The sequence below is a fragment of the Xiphophorus hellerii genome, chromosome 6, assembly GCF_003331165.1.
Source record: "Xiphophorus hellerii strain 12219 chromosome 6, Xiphophorus_hellerii-4.1, whole genome shotgun sequence".
Taxonomy (NCBI): domain Eukaryota; kingdom Metazoa; phylum Chordata; class Actinopteri; order Cyprinodontiformes; family Poeciliidae; genus Xiphophorus; species Xiphophorus hellerii.
In genome coordinates, this window is record NC_045677.1 from 1,911,295 (window position 1) to 1,924,986 (window position 13,692).

General features: G+C 37.9%; 1 protein-coding gene and 1 long non-coding RNA gene across 2 annotated transcripts; one reads left to right on the forward strand and one right to left on the reverse strand.

Annotated features, from left to right (window-relative positions):
- The first annotated feature begins 284 nt into the window (after positions 1–284).
- Positions 285–8,064, forward strand: LOC116722204 (uncharacterized). The gene is made up of 7 exons (XM_032566398.1): positions 285–577; positions 4,194–4,338; positions 4,411–4,506; positions 5,166–5,310; positions 5,397–5,542; positions 5,866–6,005; positions 7,381–8,064. The coding sequence occupies exons 1-7, from the start codon at positions 478–480 to the stop codon at positions 7,527–7,529; spliced, it is 921 nt and encodes a 306-aa protein (XP_032422289.1). The 5' UTR covers positions 285–477; the 3' UTR covers positions 7,530–8,064.
- Positions 8,065–10,439: 2,375 nt separating this feature from the next.
- LOC116722317 (uncharacterized) lies at positions 10,440–11,265 on the reverse strand. The gene is made up of 2 exons (XR_004339745.1): positions 10,722–11,265; positions 10,440–10,637 (listed from the first exon to the last, which is right to left on the reverse strand). It is a non-coding gene; the product is annotated as an uncharacterized LOC116722317 (long non-coding RNA).
- Positions 11,266–13,692: the final 2,427 nt, after the last annotated feature.

Below are 13,692 nucleotides of genomic sequence, written 5' to 3' on the forward strand. Positions count from 1 at the left end.
GAAAATCCCATCACTGGTTCCCTGCCTGCCCCTGTCTTTAAGCACTCTGAGCCCAGGAGGGAGGAAGCGCTGTGGTGCAGGCGCTGTGGTGCGCCTTCAAAATAAAAGCACGCGAGTGGAAGATTTCAAAATCAAATATTTTTGTCAACTGCGGTGAAATTATTGGATGGGACAAATGAGCCTGCCTCCAATATTGGGGGGTGGGGCGGGGACACGCCCCCCGTTATTACGCCTATGTTTGGTTGTATAATATATTTAGTTTCATCTATATGAATCTATGATGGATTTAATTCTGTTTGAAATTTTTCAAGGCAGCATAGAAGAAGAATTAACCGTTTTTTAGTCTTTTATAACCCTTCACTCAGATAAGGGGCGTTTCCCTAGCAGCACTTGAAGGCAGCTTAGTATAAATTGAGCTCATTTCTGTTCCGCCTCAGGCATTCGTAGCAAACAACTACATAGAGTAGGGTGGCGAAAATGAAGGACAACAGCCTGCCCAGAATCGTGGTGATTCTCCTGTCTGCAGTGGTTTACGTCGCTGTTCTGGTCATAAACGCCTTGGCTGGAGCGGGCAGAGGTAAATTCAGCAATCTGTCTCATCTCGATGCGAGCTTCTCTCTACGTTCATATATAGAGTTTATCTTTTAAGTTGTACCATGTGTGAAAGTGGATCCGACATTTTAAAAAAAGTGGTTTATATTTTCATCTGCACCCTTACCGTTACAAAACGTATCGAGAGTGGGGGAAGGAAGGGAAGGAATTCTGCTTCTGTTTCTGGCAGCTGCTTGCACTGATTTCCTGTTTCCCAAAAACACCAATGGTTTCTATTTGTCACTGACCAGAAGTCCATGTTAAAACTATGTAGCGTTTAATACTTTCTAATTCTACAAACGCATTTAATGACCGGAGCCATTATTTCGGAATATTTTTGGCACTTTGAGCGAAATGATTTTAGAAATGGAAATGAGTTAGTTCTTCCTGTCCTGTCCCCTCTACTCCACAAGGGTACTGTGAGAAAATGGCTAACATTCCATCATCCGTTATCAGAGTGTGGCATAAAATCCAAAAATGTGGAAGAAGACTTTCTTTCTCACTTTACTGTGGTGTGGACAAAATTGATCGAGTATGAAAAAGATAAGCTGGATAAGGGATACTGAGGGGTTTAGAGACTTCAGTTTGCATGGTTTTATTTATTTATTTGTTTTTGTCTCTTTATTTTAAAAAGAGAATTAAAAACAAAAGACACAACAGCAGAATGTAAAAGTGTAGGTTAGTATTTGGTGTGGGTTAGGACTAAGTCCGGTAGTCCTAAATTCTTAAAGACTAAAGGCCTATTTGAAGCCTGCCACTAAAAAAGATACTGTCATTCCTAAGGCATGACTGAGTTTCTCAGGCAGTTTGCTCAAGATCTTTGGTAAATGTTCTTACATCTGTTCCTCATCTGTGTGAACCTGGATCCAATAATTCTTCAGACGATCTTAGTCAGCCTATTGACACAGATGGAGCCAAATGTTCAGATACAGAAGGTGGAAAAGATACAAAGAACCAAATGTTATGATGAGTTTAAAGCTAGTAGGCATCTAAAAAAAACTGAAAGAAAAGGAGAAATTTGCCTCCCTTGTTTCTGATTAATTTTGACAGCTGAGTCCTGGAGCCATTTGTTGGATGTTTCCTTAAGATAACTGAAGAGACTATTGCAAAAGTCAAGACTTTATAAAAAGTATAAAAGGAAAACTAAGAATAAAGAGTTATTTAATAGTTTAGAAGATCTTGGTATGATCTCATCTAGTAATGTTTGCTGCATTTTGAAGTTCGGCTTCTAGAAAAAGGAGTTTTATAAAATGTTACTTGAAAGTCGAGAATAAATGCCTGTCTCGTTCAGAGATGTGAATTGTAGAAATCCTCATCTGCAATTCACAATATTCAGTGAGGCCACAAGTAAGGACAATTTCTTCTTTAAAATATTGTATTATTATTGTATTGCATTTGGATGAAAGTTACTGATACTTTCAGGCTTGAAACTTGTGTTGATTTTGCTGAAGCTGAAAAACAACTTTTGAATGTTAGAATTGTCACTTGTGGGGGTAAGGTGCATATTTGCTGACAAAGCAATTTTTTTTATAACAAATTCCTTTTAAACATTTAGTGGTGTACTTCCATTGTCCAGTAACCAGGTGGAAATGTAAAGAGTGCAGCCAGTGTGCAGCAATCCATGCTTTACATTTAAGCTTTTATAACTTTTTTTCTTCTGCTTCGCTTCTTGAATATTTTATTTAACTACAGGATGACCGATGTTTGTTTTGATATTCACACTGTGTAATTATCTGCAGAGCTTATAGATGTACATGTTTGCCGGTGCAATACTATCACCTGCTAATTTTACGTAAAATCAAGAAAATTATGAAAAACCCTGACCATCCTCTTCATTAGACTGCTTTTAGTCAGAGGTTTCTTCGAATTCGCTGTAATACAGACTGTTACAAAAAAATTTTTCCGTCCACGGTCATCAGCATCTACAATAACACTTTGAAGAATTTTAAATTGCATTATAATGACATTTCCCTTTGGGTACAAAATATTTTGGAATGTGAATTGTAGAATTCTGCCACTCAGGGTGGCAACAGCTCTGTTACTCTCATTAACATTTCATCATTTTTCAAACTTTGATTCCTTGCTTTCTGGGGGAATTTTTGCTTTTATATTTAGCTATGCTGAAATCATCAAATCAAATTTAACAATGTTGTCATTCCAAATTAACAAATGTTAAAAATTATATATCTGTGTTAGAATGTTCTGTTATATTCAGAAGTACGCTGATGACACTGCCATCATGGGGTGCATCAGACACAGGAGCCTAGTGAGGGACTTTGTTTTTATGGCACCTTGTGGTGCCATAGAAACAGCCTATAGCTAAACATTTCCAAGACAAAGGAACTGGTCATTGACTTCAGGAGGGACAGAGGCAGTCTGCAACCAGTTCTGATAGGAGGGGAGAAAGTAGAGGTTGTGCAGACCTATAAATATCTTGGCCTGTGGCTAGACAACAAGCTGGACTGGACAAGCAACACCAAGCTTATAAGTACTACCTGAGCTTTATAAGTAAGTTCAGACCAGGATGTATTACCTGAGATGCCTGAGATCCTTTAACATCTATGGAAAGCTGCTGGGGTTGTTTTACCAGTCTGTTGTCTCCAGCGTCCTGTTATATGCTGGGGTGGAAGCATCTCTAAGGCAGACCTTTCCAAGCTGGAGAAGCAAATGAGACGAGCTGGCTCAGTGGTTTGCACAAGGCTGGACTCTGGTGGCAGAGAGGAGAACATTACAGAAACTTAAGGCTATTATGGACAATGCCAGCCACCCTCTGCACACTGTCATCAGCAGCCGAGAAAGCAGGTTTATTGGGGGACTGCTTCTTCCAAAGTGCAGGACCAACAGACTGAGGAAATCCTTTGTCCCTTGTGCAATGAAACTCTTCAACTCCTCACTGGAGATTGGAAGGAGGGCTAAGAGTACAATAGAAACAGAGGGACTATAGATTGGGCTGTGAATGTAAAAAAAAAAAATTGTAAGTAGTTCAGTCAACACACATCAATGTGTTGGTGCTGTGTAGGAGACTGAACTACAATTTCCCTGAGGGTGAATCCCAAAGGGATGAATAAAGTTTTATCTATCTATCATCCATCTATCTCTCTAAAATGTTAGCATTTATGAGACCCCTGAAGGTTTGGCAGAAATGCATGGTTACTGATGGTGCTCTTCCAACATTGATGCACGTTTGTCTTTCTGAAATGTATTCAATTAGCCATATTTCTCTTTCTCATAAGCAAGGAAGACACAGTGCTGCATCACTCCAACTTCACAGAGGGTGAAAACTCTGATCATCCTGATGATCTTGCTTCTCTATAAAGCAAAATGACTTAAAATGTTTAAGCAGTTTTGAAACGTATGTTTTCTACCCTCAGTTTACCCTGAAAGATATAATTGCGCGATACCTACTTACAGGTGACATTTTTTTAAAGTTATGATCAAACTGGGTTCTGTTATTGGCCGTGAATATAACTGTTGTAACTGGATTGAACCAGATTTAAGTTAAGGGCTTAAATTGGGCCTGTTCAATTTTATATTTCTTCTGGTGATTTGGCACTTTATAAATTAAACTTTGGATGTTAATATTGACCGTCGTTTGTCTTCAGGTCCCTTTCACTTCAGTACAGGCAATGTGTCGGCCCGCTATGATACAGACATCACTCCAGCTGGTTGGACCTTCTCCATCTGGGGAGTTATCTACACATGGCTCACCCTGATGGTCATTTACATCACTTCATATGTTTTCAGAGGGTAGGTAATATTGTAAGCATTTTACTGAACATTTAAACATAACATAACTGAGCCTTATCTTTTTTTGAATAGGTCTTGGGCTCAGAGTCTGCTACCCTATGCCTTTTATTTCTCCTGGCTGTCGAATATGCTGCTGAACGTGACGTGGCTCATGCTGTGGGACAAGGAGTATGTCTTCTGCTTATTACAGCAGCAATGAATAGAGCACACATTCTCAAAACGTTCTAAAACTGATTCATACTTCTAAAATACACTAGTTAGAGCTTATCAAATATATTTTCCAGAATAACCAACATTGTCAATGTGAAAGTCTGATTCCATTTTGTATTAGCCACTCTCAATAAATCTGTCAAAAGCAGCTTTTAAAATCTGCTTGTAAAAGCAGCTGGGGTCTCTATCATAGCTGTACCCAGAACCTACCTACCAGAACTCCTGAGACCTACAGTTTGTATGTGTGATAGATGTTTTCATATTATTACTCCTTTAAAAAAAAAATCAGCATTCATCCTTAGAAAACAGCTATCCATCATATCACTGTGACCACTGAAGTGAAGTGAAAACCATTACTTAATATTTTGGACCTGGTAGTAGGTAGGACTGATAGATTGACGTCAGAGAACGATACATTTAGGTGTTTATTTCTGTTCACTTTAATGGTGCATTACAAAACACACACTCTTGTGTGTGTTTCTAAAATAAAAAATTATGTTACATGATTAAAATCATTGCCATGTTGTAACTATAACATAACCCCACAGGCCATCAAGTTTAGAGGTTGCTAATCTAATCACGTGATGAAAGCTATTCATTTTCTACTTGTCTTGCAGGTTAATGCTCGCAGCTTTGGTTGTGTTGATCCTGATAGCCTTTACCAACTACAGTACCTTGTTCTTCGTTTGCTTTGCTACAGATTACTATGGACTGTGGTTACAGTCATACCATAGTAAGGATCTGGCCTGCCTCAGAATCCTGGTAGGTAGTGAATTCTCCATACGTATTCAAAGATTTTGAGGTTAGCTGTGTGTGATCTGATTTCAAATGTTTTTGTATCTGTTCAGGTCCAGAACGGCTTGGCTGTTTACGCCACATGGAGTTCTATTGCCTCTCTGCTCAATTTCTCTGTGGTTCTTCAACTCTGGGGTGTTGACAAGAGCACAGCAGCAACCATTTCTTTGTGCATTCTTTTTGCAGAGTTGTTGGGATGGTAAGAGTCTCTCTATCCACAGCTGTTTATAGTTTGGGGTGACAGTGGCTCATCGAGGAGTACTATTACTTGTAATTAGAAAGGTGGGGTTTCAGTTTTATCTTCCTTCCCTGATGTTAATGTGTGCTTAATTCTAAGCCCCCTTGAGTACAGCTGGGTGAATGTGGTAACTAAGTTCAGTCCAGCTACCAATTATGTGTGACTTTCCCAGAAGCTCATTTTAACAGATTCTTTTAGTCCTCAGAAGAATAAAATTAGATTTAAGAAAGCACAGTAAGCTTTGCTAAGCTTTAATCATCTTCTACTCATTTATTTCTGTGTAGGTTTGTCCTGGAAAACTGGGTGCTGGACCGCTGGGTGCGCAACATTCTGACAGTGTATCCTGTGGTTATCGTGGCTCTGGTTGGAATCATCTACAGGCATTTTAACCCGGCTGACCCCACTCCAAACACTGTTTTTATGGGTGAGTTTTGTTTATGTTTTTGTAATAAACCAAACCCTATGACTCTCAAGTAATGAGATAAACTAAGCAGCACTTACTCATTTTGCTGCTTGGCAAAATGAGTAAGAAACGTTTTGCCAAGCAAAATGAGTAAGAAACAACCTCAAGATGTAACCGAGAATCCGGTTAAAGGATTTTCAAAATAAAAGATCCTCCAGACTCAAATAATACATAAAACGGAAATATGTAATTATTCCTTGCGCGGTCCGGTACCAATTGGTCCACGTACTGGTCCGGGGGTTGGGGACCACTGGTTTAATGGTTTTAGAGCCAATTCCAAGGTTAGGATGGCTAGAGCTGTGCCTTAGAAGGGTTTCCCGCCAGGCTAAGTGTAAATTGTTTTTATTCTTAAGAAACTAATAATAATAATAAAAAAAAATGTTAAATTTTTTTTTTCCTTCTTTTTTTTTTTAAAGCCGGATTGCAAGCGTCTCTGTTCTGAGCATTTCACTGGCGAAGCAGATTTATTCCAAAAAGATGGGTTTATAGAAGTTACAGGTTGATGCATTTATAGTTGATGCATTTAAAGCTGGGAGAGTGGACCAGCTTTAAACGCATCAGTTGGTGCCTCTCCGGGCTCGGAACCCTAATGAGCACATGGGACACAGTTTGTGTTACTCCAAAATCTCTCAGCTTATGAGAAACAGCAGGGCAACAGGCAACTCGGTCTCCATGCACCACTTACTGGTGAAACACTCTTACTACACCCATTGTCATTAACCCCTGTTAATAGCAAATAAAATAGCTTCTTATCATAACCGCATAAACATTTAAAGAAACGTGAGCTCTCTTTTTTTCTTTTTCTTTTTTTTCCCCCTTTTGTGAGCACACATCACATCTTTATGGATGAACCAGTTTAACAAGCTGATGGTTATTGGTGGTTATTCAGGCTATTGACATGACACATCTTGAAACAGCGATGTTGAAACGAGCCTGTCATTCCTTTGTTTTCACAACATCACTGCATAATTTGTGTATATGTTTTTCTGAGATGGATATGCTTTTCTCAATGAAGGTAATCTGTAGGGTTTTTCCCCAGCCAGCTGTGGTACAGTTCCCAGATGAGGAAGGTGCAGTGCTGTTACCTTGAGGAAAATCTTGGGGGTTTTGAAAACAACTTTTTAAAACTTGTTTATGCCTTGATAGCGAAGCCTGAATCATGCCTAATTTATATTGATCATAATTTTATGATATCACTTTTATCTAAGATAAAAGTGATATCATAAAAATTTAATTTAATAAATTTAATTTATCTTAGATAAATTAAATTTATCTAAGATAAAAGTGATACCCTGATGTTGATGTAATTTTAAAATTTTTTGTTTTGCTTTGTTAGTGGTACAACTGGTGGTAGCCTGCATCCTGTTTGTTTCACGAGTCTGCTCAGTCATCTGGAGGAACAAGTGGCGGCCTCTACACTCATCAGGTTCAGCCCGACTAATTGTGTCCCCACTTGATGGCCACAAGTTTGGGATCTTTAACTAAGGAAACTCTTTTTCAAACAATCTACTTCACCTGACAATGCCTTCATCAGAGTTAAATTGACTTTTGCTTGACTTATTTTTTATAAACAGCTCTTCTTTAGCTCCTGTTAAACATTAAACTTCTTAATCAATCATTACTATAACCATAATTACTCTTCCAACATTTTACAACATGTATCACTTTATAATGGTTTTGAAGGCATTTATATAATTTGATCCAAATTATTTTACACATAAGACCGCTTTATGTATTACACTTCTAATGTTTTCATGTTTGTTTCTTTGTTATGTTCTTATAATGGAATGGAGTTTAACAGTATATTAAGTATTCAAGCTTTTTAGAACCATAAAAAACATATGTTTTGCTCTCTATAATGGAATGGAGTTTAACAGTATATTAAGTATTCAAGCTTTTTAGAACCATAAAAAACATATGTTTTGTATGGGCTTTAAGGTTGATTTCTATTGTACAGCATTTTGTGATTTTATGTCTATTAAAAGCGCTTTATAAATAAACTTTACCTACTTACTTTTCAGCCCTTTTTGATGTATCTTTTAAGTTATTTTGTTAACACATTTTGCTATTGGGTTGGACATTTAAAGCCAATTCCACAAGCTTTATTAATAGCCATGAGCCTTTATAGTAAAGGTTAAAAACTTCTTACTACTTCTTTTTTAATATGTACAGTGTATGTATTTTTGTTTTCATCATTGGAGATATTTCACTTGTTGAATACAGAGCAAACTTCAACATAATCACACATGCTCAGTAGAGTGAATCAAAAATAATTTCAGTACTTTTGAAAATAGATTTTCTTATTTTATTTTTGTAGTGCTGAAAATTCACATATTGTCACTTTTTCACTTCTCTTGCTGAGATAAAGCGTTTTTGGTCGCTAACATCCAAAACTCATGAAACTCAAAATTTAGACTTGGTTCCAGCTTCAAACAACCAGAACTACTGCTTCTCAGCATTTCTATGCTGTTCCAAAGCTAATAAGCCTGAAAATTGATCTCAGTGCAGAAAATTCACATATTGTCACTTTTTCACTTCTCTCGCTGAGATAAAGCTTTTTTGGTCTCTAACCTTCAAAACTCATGAAACTCAACATTTAAACTGGGTTCCAGCTTCAAACCACCAGAACTACTACTTCTCAGCATTTCTATGCTGTTCCAAAGCTAATTTTAATTTTTTTTAATTTTAATTCAACTTTCAACCTTATTAGCTTTGGAACGGCATAGAAATGCTGAGAAGCAGTTGTAACAGTTATGTTTCTCATAAGCTGAGCGCTAAGCAGCTAACTGCGGCTACAAAAGCAGCAAGAGTGGCCTTTAAGGAACCTGAGGTGTGAAAAAACAGGAGGCAGTGCTTTTTAGTTTTGGTGAATATATATTAAGTGATTTGAATAAAAAAAACATACAATTACAACACAATGAGACACATGAGGATTGACTCAGAATAAATTGATTTCCAAATCATAAAGTCCATAGTCCATTCCTAGCTCGCCATCTTTCGATCCTACGGAGCCCTCTAGGGGACATGGGGATTTTTTTTTCTTTTGCGTTACCTCGCAAAACTTTTGCGTTACCTCGCAATACTGTACTGGTCAGTTATGCAGCATAATTGAATACTGCAAGCCTTTGGGCGCCGTACTTTATGCTTTAATATAAGGTTATGTGAGGTTTTTCCATGAATGTTAGTATCTTTTTGTGAAATATCTGAAGTTTTATATCTTTCTTTAGGATAGAAATTGGCACCACAAACCTACGATATAAACAGAAACTTTCCGTAAGTAGGAAAGAAATAAAAATACATCCTAATTTGGACTATTTCTGAGTTATTATCGCGGGTAATAAGTCATCTGACAGTTTTGATTGTGTCTCTGTTGTGTTCGTAGTCTGAATGGTTTAAAGGGCTTTCGGTGCCGCTCCATCTGTTAAGGAACAGACATAAACATACAGTAAAAAAAATCGATTTTCACTCAGTGTTTTGCACCAAACAGTTTTTACTATTAACAAGTTTTTATTATTAAAAACACGACAAACTAATGATGGCAAAGGGCCGCACTGGGTTAACTCGGGGAATCTCATCTGTCCGTGTATCAATCAACTCCAAACCTCTTCTTTATTCTGTCACAATTATCGATTTATTCCATTTTGATGATTATGCTCCAAACTTTGCAAGGACTGACCGCCCTGCTCACCGCTTCTTAATACACACAAAGCCAGTATCCTTCCCATTCATACCTGGTGACGTCACTCCCACGTCGACACACCTAAGTGTCAAAGCTGCCTACTCCTGTCATATCAATAATTACTTATTTCATTCATATGGCTCTTACAGAGCCTCAGTGAAAACTTGTTTATTATTATTAACTGTTTGGTGCAAAACACTGATTGAAAATCGATTTATTTTTTACTGTATGTTTATGTCTGTTAAACCATTCAGACTACGAACACAACAGAGACACAATCAAAACTGTCAGATGACTTATTACCCGCGATAATAACTCAGAAATAGTCCAAATTAGGATGTATTTTTATTTCTTTCCTACTTACGGAAAGTTTCTGTTTATATCGTAGGTTTGTGGTACCTTTCCCCCTTACAAAAAAATCACATGAAAACCACACGTGGTTCATACAAATTTTTACATGTGAATGATGTGTGAATGATGTGAATCACATGTGAAAGCGCATGTATACGTGTGATTTTGGAATGTTTCGTGGTAAAATCACATGTGATTCACATGTGAGCACATGTGATTTAAAAAAAATCACAAATGTTTATACATGTGATTCTCATTATTTCAATGCATCTTTCACATGAAGTCTTATTTCATTTTGTTTACAAAACGGTTACAAAAAACTTGCTTTGAATAAAGACATGTGAGACAAATATATTTGACCAAAAAAAAATTAGAAATTTATTTATTCCTCTTTAAAGCTATTCACAATCAGAATGTTGCTTATCTAAATGAGCAACATTCTGTGGAAGATCAAAGAATAAAGAAAAGCAAACAATTTCAACACACAAATTGCAGCACCGTGATCAGCCAGCCACAGGACGACTTGACTATTGGTTTACAGTACATCGTTTTGCCCTGGCTGCCTGTAAAAAGACAAATTCAAAGATTACTTGAGCAGAAGGTATGAAATAATCTAATTATTTACATTTAACTTAATGTAATGTCACCTCTCAGCGCGTCTCCTGGTGTCCTTCAATTTTTGTGCCATGCAAACTTTGATGTCAGAGACATCAACATCCTTGTACACTTTCTTGATTTGGTCTGTATAAATCAATGCAAAAAAGTATTTATCAGTTGATCAATATGTATTTGTGGATTTCACATGAATTTACTGCAAACTGAAAAATGCACATGTGGTTCACACAAATTTTCACATATGAAGGATTTTTGAAAAAGCACATACAAAATATGCGTGATTTGAGAATGTTGTGTGTTGAAATCCTATGTGATTCCCTTGTGATGACATGTGTATTACATGTTCATCACTAGTAATTCACATATTTTCTACATGTGTGATTCACATCTGTAACCACAAAATCACCCACATACATGTGCTTTTATCATGTAATTTACATGAGATTCACATAATGGTGAAATTTATTGTGTTTCACACCCCAGGAAAACTACATAATTTAAAAATGCAGTCGTAACTTTTTGGCTGAAGACATAACTCAAATGCTTGTGTTGATATATGAGGCTTTCTAGAATGAGGGATAGAGGGTTGTGGTGGTTAGTAATTAAGTTACTTTTTAGGTATACTCACCAATGACAAGGTTTACTTTATCCTGGTGTAGCCGCACTCATCCGACTCATCTGTTGTACATGTACTCTGCGTTGTGTGTATAGGCAAAGGGAACCAGCAGACGAGGACACCAGGGTGTATTGCAGCAGTAGGGCAGATTTATTCTGTTTAAAACAAAAAATGCATCAGCACTCCAGTTCTTGGGCTCTGGCTTTCCCACACACACCTCTCCCCAGCGCAGCTTGGCGCGAACTCAGGACTGTGGTAAAACCAACCAAAATTCTCTGACATTCACAAATAATAAAGTAAAATGTCAAGACAATTAAAATAAGACCAAACAAAAATAATCTGCCCACTAGTTACAATATTTTATAATTCAAACTGAAAATATACAAAATACATTAATCTAACATTCAGATAACATTTTGAAACAACTCACATACCTGTTTAAAACAAAAAATGCATCAGCACTCCAGTTCTTGGGCTCTGGCTTTCCCACACACACCTTAACAAATCAAAAGAACAAAAATAACCACATTGGCACGGTAAACTCAATAAATGTCCTTAACGTGGGAATTAAGTGCCCAGTACAGTGCTGCGCTAAACATAAAACAGTTGGGAAACAACATATAAAAACTTGCGAGTTTGGCAAAAATACTTTTAAGGACATTTTGAATACTTCAACAGACAAACACAAGACAACTTTGTACGCTTACCTCTCCCCAGCGCAGCTTGGCGCGAACTGAGGAGGGCAGCGCGAACACACAGGATATGACACGGAGACAGGAAACAAGAAAATAAAAGCTTCTCCGCCAAAATAAAATACAATTCAAAAACTAAGAAAAACAAATATACACAGGTAATGAGGATGGATTTGAGGTGAAATATAAACAGTTTTACACACTTGTTACATCCACCCCTCCTATATTTCACCAAAATCCAAGTCAGTCCAAATTTTGCAATCCTAATACAAGAAAAACTGACAAATTCGATAAATATTTAACACAGGGTTGCCATAACCAAGTACAGCATTCAGCTTGAGAGCCACCTACAAAACAGGTTTCGAAGGAACATACGGTTGATCAGGCCTCTGCCCTTCTCAGATCAATATGATGCCATTTACACCATATAATTCTGTGTCTACTTTAAACCCATAAACACAATACCGGATGTATATTTGAGGAAAACAATATTCCATTACAGTTATATTGCTGAACTGTCCATATAAAGACTCTAAACAAATGAGTTCACTCAAAACCAAGTAAGAATGGACTGGGATTTTTGGCTCACAGAGTTTGCCAAATCCCTAAAATCAAAAGGTCTTTGAACCATGGATTCAATGAGTCTGTTCACCCTTTTGCTGACCCTGCCCACCCGAGTCCTAACGACTTGGTCAGTATTCTCTGGGGGATGACACATGTCCATGTTGGCGTCTGAATTTACAGGAAGAGCCTCTGTGTCCATAGAATGAACTTGACTCACTGCATGTAACTCTTCTTCTGCCAGATGACTATCAGCATGTTCACCTGAGAGTTCCAACACACTGTGAGGCGTTACAAGACTCTGGTTGGATAAGCCTGGTTCTGACACCTCTCGATCCAGAGAAACATCGCTGTCACAGTTCGTCGATTTACTCATCTCCCATGCATTATCTCTATCATCCAAACTTCTCTCTCCCGAAGCATCAAAGGAGTCCGACAGGCCTTGCGCCTCCTCTGCCCCGACAACAGCGATCTCATCCTGGGGTGTTCCCACGGGTAGAAAGCTGATGTCCAGTATCAGATTTCTGTGCACAATTTTTTTGTTACCTTGTTTGTCCTCCAACTTGTATGTGTGAGTTTGGAGATTCCTGTCAACAACTGTGTAGACTTTAGCACTCCACTTGTCAGATAACTTTTTCTTCCCTCTTTCACCCTTGTTTGCTAACAGGACCCTGGCTCCAATGTTCAAATGGGTACCTTTCACTTTTCTGTTGTACCCTTCTGCCTGTTTATCTTGTTCTTCCACAGCATGTGCTTGAGCTATCCTAGCTGCTTCATACAGATGTGACATGAGTGTTTCGGCATAGTTCTTATAATCAGTAGTCGCCGGATCACACAACACCTGTTTGAAGATCACATCCACAGGGAGCCTCGGAACCCGACCAAACATGAGTTGGAATGGGGCAAATCCTGTAGTCTCATGAACTGTTGCATTATATGCAAAAGTCAATGTTTGTATTTGTTCAGGCCATTTGTTCTTCTCTCTGAGTGGCAATGATCTGAGCATGCTGCCAAGTGTGCGGTTGAACCTCTCGGTGCCCCCGTTCCCCATGGGATGGTATGCAGTGGTATGGGACTTTGATACTCCCGCCAGTCGAAGCAATTCAGCAATGAGCTCACTTTCAAAGTTTGCTC